Here is a 13,638-nt window from a genome sequence, read left to right as displayed (position 1 = left end):
TGACAGGTAAAAGGCCAGGCTTTCGTGCGCCACCCTGTATATAGCTAGCTCTTGGCCTAGAGAATACAGAGTACACTCACAAAGAAATGCACTTGTAAAAAGAAAAAAAAGGTGAACCCAACGGTACGGTGGCCTAGAGATTAATGTAATGTCTCGATCAGGGCAATGACCAGTAAAAACGTTGCTGATAAAATAGCGAGCAGTGGGGCTGCCAGCTATACAAAGTGTGGCTACAAATGGTAAACCTGGCACCCGTTATATTGGGCGACGGCTGGTGCCATTTTTATCAGTCCTAACCATGGCAATTTACATTAATCTGTACGGCACCCTTTTTACCAGATCTGACACCCCCCCCCCCTCCACAAAGCATAACTCCAGTGCCCCTCCCAAAACAACCCCTGCAAAAACCATTCCATACCCCCCCCCCCCCCCACCACCACATAAAGCATGTTTAAAAAAACACGCTGCAGATGCAACACACACACACTTCAGATTAAATACACACAGTACACACACACACACACACTGCAGATGCAAAAAACACACACACACTGCAGATGCTAAACACACACACACTGCAGATGCTAAACACACACACACTGCAGATGCTAAACACACACACACTGCAGATGCTAAACACACACACACTGCAGATGCAATTCACACACACACTGCAGATGCAATTCACACACACACTGCAGATGCAATTCACACACACACACACACCAGATGCAATACACACACACACACACACACACACACACACACACACTGCAGATGCAATTCACACACACACACTGCAGATGCAATTCACACACACACACTGCAGATGCAATTCACACACACACACTGCAGATGCAATTCACACACACACACTGCAGATGCAATTCACACACACAAACACACACCAGATGCAATACACACACACACACCAGATGCAATACACACACACACACTGCAGATGCAAAACACACACTACAGAGGCAAAACACACACAGAGTACACACCCACACAGTTACACACACAGGATGCAGATGCAATGCATACACACAGAGTATACAGCCACACAGTTACACACACAGGCTGCAGATGCAATGCATACACACCCACACAGTTACACACACAGGCTGCAGATGCAATGTATATACACACACACAGAGTACACACCCACACAGTTACACACACAGGCTGCAGATGCAATGCATACACAATACACATACACACAGTTACACACACAGGCTGCAGATGCAATGCATACACACAGAGTACACACCCACACAGTTACACACACAGGCTGCAGATGCAATACATACACAATACACATACACACAGTTACACACACAGGCTGCAGATGCAATGCATACACACAGAGTACACACCCACACAGTTACACACACAGGCTGCAGATGCAATGCATACACAATACACTTACACACAGTTACACACACAGGCTGCAGATGCAATGCATACACAATACACATACACATAGTTACACACACAGGCTGCAGATGCAATGCATACACAATACACATACACACAGTTACACACACAGGCTGCAGATGCAATGCATACACACAGAGTACAGACCCACGCAGGCTGCAGATGCAATGCATACACAATACACATACACACAGTTACACACACAGGCTGCAGATGCAATGCATACACAATACACATACACACAGTTACACACACAGGCTGCAGATGCAATGCATACACACAGAGTACACACCCACACAGTTACACACACAGGCTGCAGATGCAATGCAAACAGAGTACAGACCCACACAGGCTGCAGATGCAATGTATACAACACACACACACACACACACACACACACACGCACGCACGCGCACACACACATACACAGCAGATGAAAAGAACACAAACACACACTAAGGGGGAAATAAGTTACCACAGCCTGTGTTGTCACATGTAGGATTATATCACTCTCTCGGGTGACCTGTACCACAAGTCTCTGCACATTTGTTTTTTAATCACAATGCTTGCATGCATGGAGCAAGCGAGTTTGCAAGAGGAAAGCACTACAACATAAAAAGACCTAGAGAAGAGAGATACACCGTGGGACCCCTGAGAGAGCTAAACAGAGCCTGGAATGTCACACCCGCACGACGTAAAGTTATAAATTACTATCTCCAGCTGCACAGGTCATTACATCCCCCGGAAGCACAGGGGTTACTGATGTGACACAGACTCTCTCCTCCGATCACATTTGTAGCTGCCAGTGGCTGGGCAGAAGAACTGAGCTGTCTCAACTAACCTCACAGCGCTCTCTTCAGCTTCAGCTCTCTGGCGTGGACGGGGTTGTGGGGGCGGGGCCTTGATTATTTTTCATTGGTTGAAGGGAGGCGCTGGCAATAAAAAAAAGTTATTCATTGGAGAGAGGGACAGACAAGGGAGGTGTCTGATGCTTCCTCTGCTGCGGCCACCCAGGGACAAGTCTGCCTGTAATCGCTATGAGCAGACGGAGCGCAGGCTACTAAGAACTGTCACGGACAGAGCAAACTGTGACTGGCAATCCTGACCTGTGGGGGGCGCCTCTCCCGCATAACGGCGCCTGTAGGCACGTGCCTAGAGTGCCTTATGGGAAATCCGGCCCTGAATATAGTCGTGTCACTGACTTTCCGTTAGTGGTACTCACAATTTAAAGAGGAACTCCAGTGAAAATAATGTAGTAAAAAAAGTGCTTCATTTTTTACCATAATTATGTATAAATGATTTAGTCAGTGTTTGCTCATTGTAAAATCTTTCCTCTCCCAGATTCACATTCTGACATGTATTACATGGTGACATTGTTACTGTGGGCAGGTTATGTAGCTGCTCCTAGCTGTTTTGGCTGTTAGAGACAGCTGTAAACAGCTAATTCCTGTCTGTGAACATTGTTACATTGTGGCAGTTTGCCCAGAGTACCGCGGTACTCAGAGCTTCTTGTGGGAGGGGTTTCAGCACAAAATCAGTCATACAGCGCCCCCTGATGGTCTGTTTGTGAAAATCATTATATTTCTCATGGAAAAGGGGTATCAGCTACTGATTGGGATAAAGTGCAATTCTAGGTTGGAGTTTCTCTTTAAAGAGGAACTATCGTGACAATCTTAAAATTTAAAACACATACAAATAAGAAGTACATTTCTTCCTGAGTAAAATGTGCCATAAATTACCTTTCGCCTATGTTGCTGTCACTTACAATAGGTAGTAGAAATCTGACATTACCGACAGATTTTGGGCTAGTCCATCCCTCCATAGGGGATTCTAAGCAGGACCTTTATTCTTTATAAATACATACACTGAAAAATCTTTATACAAAGATGCTGGACAGCCTGCCTGCTCACTGCACACTATTTTGGCAGTTGGACGGAGCAACTGTCATTCACTAACTGCTTTTAAAAATAAAGAAAACCCTGAGAACCCCCCTATGAGAAGATGGGCTAGTCCAAAACCTGTTGGTAATGTCAGATTTTCTACTACCTACTGTAAGTGACAGCAACATAGGAGAAAAGATAAGATTTTAGCGACAGTTCCTCTTTAAACCTTACCATACCTTTACTCTTATGTCCCTGTTGTAAACTAAGGCCAGTTATACGGGAACCCAGTTAACTTGTTTGTTTTTCGGATATGGGAGGAATCCAAAGATCCCTGGGAGAATTCACACACAACACAAAGAAGACACACGAACTCCATGCATAGACTCCAGGCCCAGATTTCAATTGGTGACCCTAGCAGTGCAAGGCAGGAGTGCTATCCGTTGCATCATCAATGCCAAGCTCATTAGATCTAAAGGTAAACTGACCTGAGACTGATATGGAGGCTGCCATATTTATTTACTTTTAAATGCACATTGCCTGGCTATCCTGAGGATCCTCTGCCTTTAATACTTTTAGTCATAGACCCCGAACAAGCATGCATTCCAATTTGCGCTCTCTCTCTTTTTCTTATATACTCCCCTCCCCATAGGTGAGCAGCTAACACATTTTCCAGCTCGCTTCAATATTGCTTTACAAACACAAAATGCACATAAAAAATTAACAAAAAAAATGTACTCATACTGTGCTGTGTGATCTGGTTTTCTATTATTCCTGTATTGTCATATTGCTGTATGTCACCCCTAAATATTGTCTGTAACCTAAATGAATGTTCAGCGCTGCGTAATATGTTGGCGCTTTATAAATACAATAAATAATAATAATAATAAAAGTGGAAATACAACACAGGACTAATACATAAAAATAGATAAAGTATATTTCAAAAACTAGTGCTGCCCACCCAAATTTACAGTCATATGTAATAAATATGTACAATTCCATTTCTTTGCGGTCACATATATTACAGGTGATATAACTTGTATTATTTTCACAGGATAGATATATATATATATATATATATATATATATATATATATATATATGTATATGTATATATATATATATATATATATATATATATATATATATATATATATATATATATATATATATATATAAATATATATATGGCTTGATTCACAAAAGAGTGTTAACTGATAGCACGGCCATGCTATGCAATTGACACGCAAAGTGATGCACGCATAGCTTTCCATGCATAAAAGCTTACGCCCGCGTGCTAACTACCATTTGCGCGCGATAACTACGCATCTGCGCGCGAATGCTTGCGTGATCACGCGCAAACCTTTACTTAGCATGTGGGCGTAAGTTTTGTTAACGGCATTGCTCGGCCGTGCTATCAGTTAACACTCTTCTGGGAACCAAGCCAATATATTGTATTTCAGTGCAATAGCAAAGTGCAGATACACATAGCAACCACCAATCAGTTTTGACTGCTCATAACACAAGAGCAGTCAGAACAAGGAAAGATGATTGGCTATGCATGAGTACAGTGCATGAGTACAGTAATAAGTATTGGAGTGTCAGTTCTTCCATAATCTGGATTAACATTCAGTCCTCCTGGTCACAAGGCTTGTGAATGGCAGTGAGCTATATTGTGCGGATAGCCGTGTAGAGAAGAGCTTGGAGGGGAGATGGATTTCACTGAAGACCTGGAAATAATAAACACAATGACTGATTGGTTTGAGAATTTCCACTTCTCATGATAATTCTGCATCATATTTGCATGGAGGAAGAGAGGATGTACTCAAGTTAATTCAACATTTTACATCATTCATGACATGACATCATATGAGAACATAAAAGATTCTGCAAACCTGGACAGCTGTAATTAGTTGGCTGTTAGATTAGCATCACAAAATCGAATATACTACCCTTTCAACCATTCTAACTATAATCTCATATATAGCCCAGCTCAGAGGAGCAGCAAAGATTTGCAACCTACTGTAATTACATACATTTTTTTATAAATCCAGTCCAGGTTTTCTGGGAGACGTATCTCCTGATATTCGTTTTTAAGAGTAAATAATGTAAATTATATAGTATAAATTATCGTAATAAAATATTAGTATATATTAATGATATTTTACTACAACTTAACCTAACCCTACTATCACACAGAACCCTTCCTTTCTGACCTCGAACCCTAAAATGTCTCTTCCTGTAGCCTAACCCTAAAACCCCCCCTTCCTGACGCCTAACCCTAAAACCCCCCTTCCTGACGCCTAACCCTAAAACCCTCTTTCCTGACGCCTAACCCTAAAACTCTCTTTCCTGACGCTTAACCCTAAACCCACCTTCCTGACGCCTAACCCTAAAACCCTCCTTCCTCACGCCTAACCCTTAAAACCCCCCTTCCTGACGCCTAACCCTAAACCCACCTTCCTGATGCCTAACCCTAAAACCTTCCTTTCCTTACTCCTAACCCTAAACCCCCCTTCCTGACTCCTAACCCTAAAACTCCCCTTCCTGATGCCTAAGCCTAAAACCCCCTTCCTGATGTCTAACCCTAAAACTCCTCTTCCTGTGGCCTAACCCTAAACCCCCTTTCCTGGTGCCTAACCCTAAAACCCCCTTTCCTGTCCTTTTAATGTTCAAAATGATACATTTCAAAACAATAACTTTCAAAAACAAATAATTTGTAAATACAAAATATTAAAAATGTCAAAAACTATAACGTTGTCATTTTCATAACGATAATTATCGTGCTTAAAAATTTTTTGAGAGAAAAAGCGCTCGCTCCAAAGTAACACTTAATACAATATAGTGGGTAGTCTACTATTTGCGTATATAGTCAACTCATGGACCACAAATAATGTCCGCAAAATGAATCACTCATGAGTTGTTCAACAAGTCCTAAAAGGAATCAAGTGCTGCAGCTCAGTCTCTGGGTTATGGCCAGTAGTTCAATCAAAATAAAATTTCACAGTTGCGCTCTTGACATAAAATATAGGCATATACCATGCCCCCCTTCAGGAATCCACTCACCAGATGTTGGGGTCTGCCAACAGACCACTTAGCGCATTCGGGGTGTATGGCCCCCCGTCGCCCTCTAGGCCGTCAGCTAGTCCTCTGCTGTCCAATCCGGATCTGGCTAGGTCATCTTCAGTTGCATCCCAAACAATTATCAGGTCGTCTATGTACCTTGCCCATGTTACAACAGCCCTGGAGGCGGTGTCTGCCAGAATACCTTCCTCCCAGACCGCCATAAAGAGGTTGGCAAAACTGGGGGCAAACCCCGCCCCCATGGCACAGCCCCTGATCTGTACATAGTAGTGGCCGTTATACCAAAAGTAATTTCTTTTAAGGGCAAATTCTAATAGTTGTACAATAAAATCCACTTGTCTATCTATCATTCCAGTCCGAGCTTGCCACACTCACATGCTTGCCACACTCACATGTCAAACAGTACACTACGAACTTTGTAGTGCAGGTTATGAACCCCCTGACCTTAAAATCCTGGCCATTCGCAGTAGATGTGATGCTGGATACCTTTTTGGTTAATCCTGCCTGACATATCCTACATGTTCTACAGGGGTAGAAACCGTCCTGTTGCCATGGATTCTTTTTCCTCTCAGGCGGGTTCACACAACTAGGTGCTAGAATAGATTTTAAATTGTTAGCTTTTCTGTAAATGAATTGCGGACGATCTGGTAGGGCGGAACCCAGTTGGGCATCGGCCTTAAGTATGCTCCAGTGTCGCTTTATAATTCTTTCAAATTCACGGTATTGCTGGTTAAAGCCAGTCACAAATGGTACAGACTCCATGTCTCTGTCTCGTTTTTTTCTAGTGAAAGTTTGTACCCTGTCAGTCATAGCTACTTTATTTCTTTGCTCATCAATGAAGGCTGCACTATACCCTTTCTGTAAAAAACGATCCTTCACCATTTCAGACTGTTCCAAAAAGTCATTAAAATATGAGCAGTTCTTTCTCAATCGGAGGAACTGCCCTTTGGGAACAGCCTTCACCCAACTAGGGTGGTGAAAACTGTCAACTCCGATATATCCATTTCGATCCGTCGTTTTAAAAAATGTACATGTCCAAATTTTGGATCCCTTTTTATGTACCTCAAGGTCCAGAAAGTGTACATTAGTCTTGCTAGCTTCCATTGTGAGCTGTATGTTTAAGTCATTATTATTTAATTTGGACATAAACTCTTGCAGGTCATCTTCAGTTGCATCCCAAACAATTATCAGGTCGTCTATGTACCTTGCCCATGTTACAACAGCCCTGGAGGCGGGGTCTGCCAGAATACCTTCCTCCCAGACCGCCATAAAGAGGTTGGCGAAACTGGGGGCAAACCCCGCCCCCATGGCACAGCCCCTGATCTGTACATAGTAGTGGCCGTTATACCAAAAGTAATTTCTTTTAAGGGCAAATTCTAATAGTTGTACAATAAAATCCACTTGTCTATCTATCATTCCAGTCCGAGCTAAATATGTTCTGGTGGCCTCCACCCCCGGCCCATGCGGTATATTAGTATAAAGCGAAGCCACGTCTGCCGTAACCAACAGCATCCGTGGCTCAACTTTAATCTGGTCAAACACCTGCAAGGCATGCTGTGGATGGGCTCTTTGAGCAGTGTCACTCTAGAGAGAGGGGGGGCTTGATCCTGCTACTAAATGTATTTCCTCACTCTATGAGTGATCATATTCCTTTTACTTTAGGTGGATAATATGGTTTGCCATTTACATTGCTGTTCTGGTACTGTTTAACAAAGCAGACAGCAAAAGCAAGCTGAAACTGTTTTGAACGTTTGCTTCACAACTATATAAAGACTCTTTTTATGTGTGCACATAAGAATATCTTTACATGAAGACAGACCGGGCACCAATCCCTTTTACGTTCTTTTAATATAGCATCTTGCCAAAAGACATTGCAGTGGTACATTCACATCAATTCACATTGGATGGATCAAACCTGCATAGATGAGTGTCCAGGGGGTGCGGGATGCTGGTGACCAGGGAATAGTGGACGGCACTACAGCCGTTTCGCGCCCGACTGGCGCTTGCTCACGTGCTTGCGTCCTGTGTGATGGCGGCGCCGCGCGGCTTTCCAGATGAAGCCTGTAAGCCACGCCTCCGGCGTATGCCATTGGTGTGGAGTGGTGGTGTCAGAGAGGTGAGGGGTGAGGGGGCGGAGACTCGCCATAGCGGCGAGAAACTAGAGTGTGTGTTCAAACGAGCCAGCAGGTTGCTGACGCAGCGTTAAAGGGGCAGTGTACATTATCAACATGTGCGTGTAAGAAACCATGGCTATTTAAAACGTGTTACTGACATAGCAAGTTTTGTCACCTATGTAATATTCTGCCCATGCCAGTTTTTCTATGTAGGCAAAACCACCAGACCCCTGAAGGAAAGGGTGGGGGAGCACCTCAAATCCATTAAGTCGGGAAAGGGTTGTCCCCGACTAATTAAGCATGTCAGGGAGACCCATGAGGGCAGAGCAGAATGCCTGAGGTTTGCCGGCCTTTTGCATGTGGTTCCATCCCGGAGAGGGGGCAACCGAGATCAAGAATTGATCAGACGAGAGTCGAGGGTCATTTTACGTGCAGAGGCGATGGGACCACTAGGTCTAAATGACAGACTGGAGCTGTCCTGCTTCCTCGACCCATGACCCCTTGGTTCCCCAGTTTAGAAAAATAAAGAAAAAATCCCCTTTGTAATAAAGTCCAGAATAATACCCAGATGCTTTTGGGCACTTACCCTAAGCCTGTAAGCCACGCCTCCGGCGTATGCCATTCATCTGGAAAGCCGCGCGGCGCCGCCATCACACAGGACGCAAGCACGTGAGCAAGCGCCAGTCGGGCGCGAAACAGCTGTAGTGCCGTCCACTATTCCCTGGTCACCAGCATCCCGCACCCCCTGGACACTCATCTATGCAGGTTTGATCCATCCAATGTGAATTGATGTGAATGTACCACTGCAATGTCTTTTGGCAAGATGCTATATTAAAAGAACGTAAAAGGGATTGGTGCCCGGTCTGTCTTCATGTATGTTTATTACCAGACTGTTGTTCACAGAATTAGATACCGGTGCACGCCCTGAGTTCCAGCTATATGCCATCCATTTGAGTGTCTTGGGAAAGGGGAAGTGTTTACAGTACATCAAGCAAGTGCAGAGCCTGCCCCTCAAGTGCACGGACTGGGCCTGAGTGCCGAGTGTTATTTCACCGCTCTACATAGTACCAATAAGAATATCTTTCCAGTGTTTTGAGCATTGAAAGAACACAAATTATTTTATTCAGAATGATACGCCACGCTAGATGTGGTTTAACGCAGAATTGTATTATTAAACTCTCTCCAGATCTTTAAGGATGTAAAGGAGGAGTCACCTCCCAGTAGGCGGCCTCTACAGCATTAAATTTGGGCGCACACATCACTCCGTGTAGCCCCTGATGAGTTGCTAAGCAATGAAACGCGTAGGGCGGAGCCACGGAGTGACGTCATCACGCTTGGACGCAGGCTGGGATACCAGTGCACCGGCTTGGCGTCTCAGCGGCGTTTTTCTTAGACGCATGGTAGATTAACATTAGGGGTTCCTCTGGCTGCCTTACGGGAGCAGAATCCTTCTATTTGTATAGTGTTACCTGCGCAACACTGTTTTTAAAACTTTTTTACCAAATAAATACGGAATCACCAGGGTTGCTCGTAAACTACGCCAGCGCGAATCTATGCATCGTAGTACGCAACTACGCATCGTAGTTCGTAGGCGAAGTTTAAGAACTACACTTACGCATTTCCGCGTAGTCGTAGTCCCGCTATGCGTAGCTTCGCCCGCTACGCGTAGTTGACGGATGTATTGCGAAGTCAACTACGCGTGCGGTAACTGCATTTATATGGGTCATTGCGCATGCGCAGAAATTTTATTACCCTTTATACGCATACAATTCCGCATTGGATGTTGGAATGTATGCTTAAATTAGTTTGTGTATGCGCATAGTTAGCAGATTATTGCGGAAATTTTTCCGCATAAGGGCATAAGCAGTCGCATCAACTACGCTACGCAATACGTGAAGCTTGCGTATTTTAATACGTAGTCTACGGTATGCTAACGTAGTGAAGTGGCTGATTTCGTAGCCGTAGATTGCGAAGCGTATTTGCGTAAAAATACGCGTAGTTCCAGCGTAGCGAAGTTGGCTGCCTACGACCATCCCTGGGAATCACACTATTGGAAGCTGGTCTTCCCGTGTGTTTTTTACCACTGCAGCCCTAAAAGGAAGGCAACTCCTAGCCAGATCCGGATTGGACAGCAGAGGACTAGCTGATGGCCTAGAGGGCGACGGGGGGCCATACACCCCGAATGCGCTTAGTGGTCTGTTGGCAGACCCCAACATCTGGTGAGTGGATTCCTGAAGGGGGGCATGGTATATGCCTATATTTTATGTCAAGAGCGCAACTGTGAAATTTTATTTTGATAATTATCGTGCGCCCAAATTTCTGCTTTGGGCGCCTAATAGCCAATACTTGCATTAGCGCCTATGGTGTGTCCAAATTGTCCATTAGCTGCTGGGCACCCAAATTCCCTGCTTCCGTATTCTCCAGCTTTGGTAGTTAGACCACACAGTGTCACATCTAGCAGCATGGGCACAGCAGTGGCCAGAGACCATTCTCAGAAAATATAGAGCCCATCCAGAAAACAAGTAATCACCATTATATAATCTTAGGCCACCGGTTGAGTTTAACATGAGGTCCCCAAGTATTCTATACATGACAGTTGACACAAAGAACCAAAGCCTGGCAAGGACAGCCACGGCATCATGGAGTTGTAAGCAGGAAATAGCTTGTAAATGATTGCTATATGGGTGGCACAGGGGCGTAGTGGGTACCACTCTCTTCTTCCAGTGCTGAGTACCTGGTTCAAATCTGGGCTAGGACACTATCTGCAGAAAGTTGCATGTTCTGTCTGTGCTTGCATGGGGTTACCTTTACATCCCCAAAACATACAAATAAGTTAATAAGCTTCCCCCATATTGACCTTAATGATGGATATATGACTTTGGCAGGGATTACTGTATTTTTTGGACTATAAGACTCACTTTTTCTCCCCCAAAAATGGGGGGAAAATGTCACTGCGTTTTATAGTCCAAATGCAGGGAGTTCCTGACTTGTGAACGCCTGCCAATATGAACCTCCAACCTGCCGCAATGTCAGGGACTCCCTGTATTGTGCTCATGCAGAGGAGGACACAGGGGGACAAATGGAGGACATGGGGGGACACAAAGGGGCATAGAGGAAGACACAAGGGGCATAGAGGAGGACACAAGGGGGACACAACGGGGAATAGAGGAGGGCAGAAGGAGTACAGAGGTGGACACATGGGGGATACAGGAGGACACAAGGGGGACAGAGGTGGACACAGGGAGACACAAGAGGTACAAGGGGGCATGAGGTACATAGGCAGCATAATCCACAAGATGCCCCTTCACCATGGATACACCAGGTTTAGTACACATTTTTTTCCTCTGGCTTTTGTCCTCTAAACCTAGGTGTGTCTTATAGTCCGAAAAGTAGGTATATTGTGAGCTCCTCTGAGGGACAGCTAGTGATGAGACTTTAAACTTGGGAGATATCACTATATATGGGAAATACTACAAAAATGGTACTAATAAAGGAACTGTAGGAGGGCCCCTGGTTGGCTCCTCTGGTTCAGGGGCCCTAGTGAGGTTGCACCTTCTGCATCCCCTACATCACTGATGAGATGCTAAAATGTTGGCTTGAAAATTGCATGTAGCTTGGAATTGGGACAATGATATCGCTTCACTCCTCACAAACATCTTATCGACCCCCTTTATCCCCCATCAGCCCACTCAATTGCTCAATTATTTAATAAAGGAACCGCAGTGAGGGAGTGTAGATCACGGAGAAATTCCCAGTCATGTTCCTTTGCTAAAAGGAGAAATCTGTGCTCTATCTAAAATGCCAGAGCCACACCTTTACTAAGTGAGCTTCAGTGTGTTCCTTCTGTTTCCTTCTGTTTCCCGTTACAGGGCCCGATTTGTACATTTTACTACCGAAGGCCTACTGTGTCCAATCCCAATCACCCTGTCTGTGTTGCCCCTCTCCTGAGCTTCCTTATGTACTGTGATGTTGTCTCCACGTCCTGTGCTCCCCCGTCCTGTGCTTCTACCATCTGTGCTGTCCCACCCTGTCTTCAGCTTGTGCTGTTCTTCCTCCATCTTGTGCAGTTCTCCACCCTCCTTCACTGCCTCGGACCGGGTCTCTGACCACTGCGGTTTATATGATTGCCAGTTTAAGTGCCTGAGTGTGCCAGCCAATTGCCGACCCCTTGCTTCCTGGTGCCCTAGGCCATGACCTTTGTGACCTACATGATGAGACTGATAATGATAACTTCCCTAAATTCTCTTAAATGAACTTGTCTACCTCTATTGATTATATACTGTCTCTCTTTCAGGCTTTATTCAATGTATCAGGGCTGTAGTGGCAAAACACAAGGATTTGCGGTAATGCAGTTCATGTTGTATTTAAACTGTGTATTAAGCTGTCCAGCTTGCGTTTAATGATTGACTAGTCTAATGTGTATCCTATCTTAGCATTGCATGACCAACAAATACCAAAGTCCAACTTACTTGCCTACAATTTCTTTACTAGAAAGAATACCCCGACTCCGATAAGGGCCACTCCAGCGATCACCCCAATGACGATGCCGGCTATGGCTCCACCGCTCAGTCCGCCAGAAGAAGAACCTAAATTATTTTTCATGCAAAAGAACAAATATTAATATAAAGTGACCTTCGGTGCACTGAATCAACAACCTTGTTACACTTCTATGCAATAAAAGAACTTCATGAGCAAAAAAGAAAACACCAAAAAATCAAGAAGAAGTTTGCAGGGCAGAAGTTTAGCAAAGGGGTTGCTCAGGTCACTTGTAAAATTAGATTTCCTGAAAGTTCTGTGAAACCAGTTTACCCGAGAACCTCTGTCTAAATCCTGTATAGTGATGAGCCTGAATTTCGCATAATCGTAATTTTACATAGTAATTCGCAATTGCAATGCAAAATCGTAATGTGAAATTTTGGGAATGATTGTAATTAATTTTGTATGTAAATGTAATCAGGAACAGTAATTCCACAATTTCACGTAATTTTCATCTAATTTTATGCTGACTTTAGCCGTTAATAGCAAAGCCATCATATATGCTAACATCGCTAAATATTCTACGTATGTTAAAGCGGTATAAAACCCTGACATAATATTCAATAAAAACATGTTTTCCTACT

At 44.2% G+C, this 13,638-nt stretch overlaps 2 protein-coding genes across 3 annotated transcripts in view; both read right to left on the bottom strand.

Moving 5' to 3' along the window:
• Positions 1–3,356, bottom strand: part of LOC137522912 (carcinoembryonic antigen-related cell adhesion molecule 6-like) — a 31,783-nt gene extending 28,427 nt beyond the window's left edge. The window contains exon 1 of the mRNA XM_068243055.1: positions 3,180–3,356. The gene's annotated coding sequence lies outside the window, so the exon portion shown is untranslated. The remainder of the gene's footprint in view (positions 1–3,179) is intronic.
• Positions 3,357–4,482: 1,126 nt separating this feature from the next.
• Positions 4,483–13,638, bottom strand: part of LOC137522910 (carcinoembryonic antigen-related cell adhesion molecule 1-like) — a 123,537-nt gene continuing 114,381 nt past the window's right edge. Inside the window, exons 6-7 of one of the 2 annotated variants that reach the window (XM_068243053.1) lie at positions 12,992–13,104; positions 4,483–5,050 (exon numbers count right to left, since the gene is read on the bottom strand). In XM_068243053.1, the coding sequence (XP_068099154.1) occupies positions 12,992–13,104 (113 nt within the window). In that variant the 3' untranslated portion in view covers positions 4,483–5,050. Of the gene's footprint in view, positions 5,051–12,987; positions 13,105–13,638 lie in introns of both variants that reach the window. The other variant, XM_068243052.1, reaches the window with a different exon arrangement.

The sequence above is a fragment of the Hyperolius riggenbachi genome, chromosome 6 (genome assembly GCF_040937935.1).
Source record: "Hyperolius riggenbachi isolate aHypRig1 chromosome 6, aHypRig1.pri, whole genome shotgun sequence".
Lineage (NCBI taxonomy): Eukaryota > Metazoa > Chordata > Amphibia > Anura > Hyperoliidae > Hyperolius > Hyperolius riggenbachi.
This window is presented reverse-complemented; position numbering and strand designations above follow the sequence as displayed.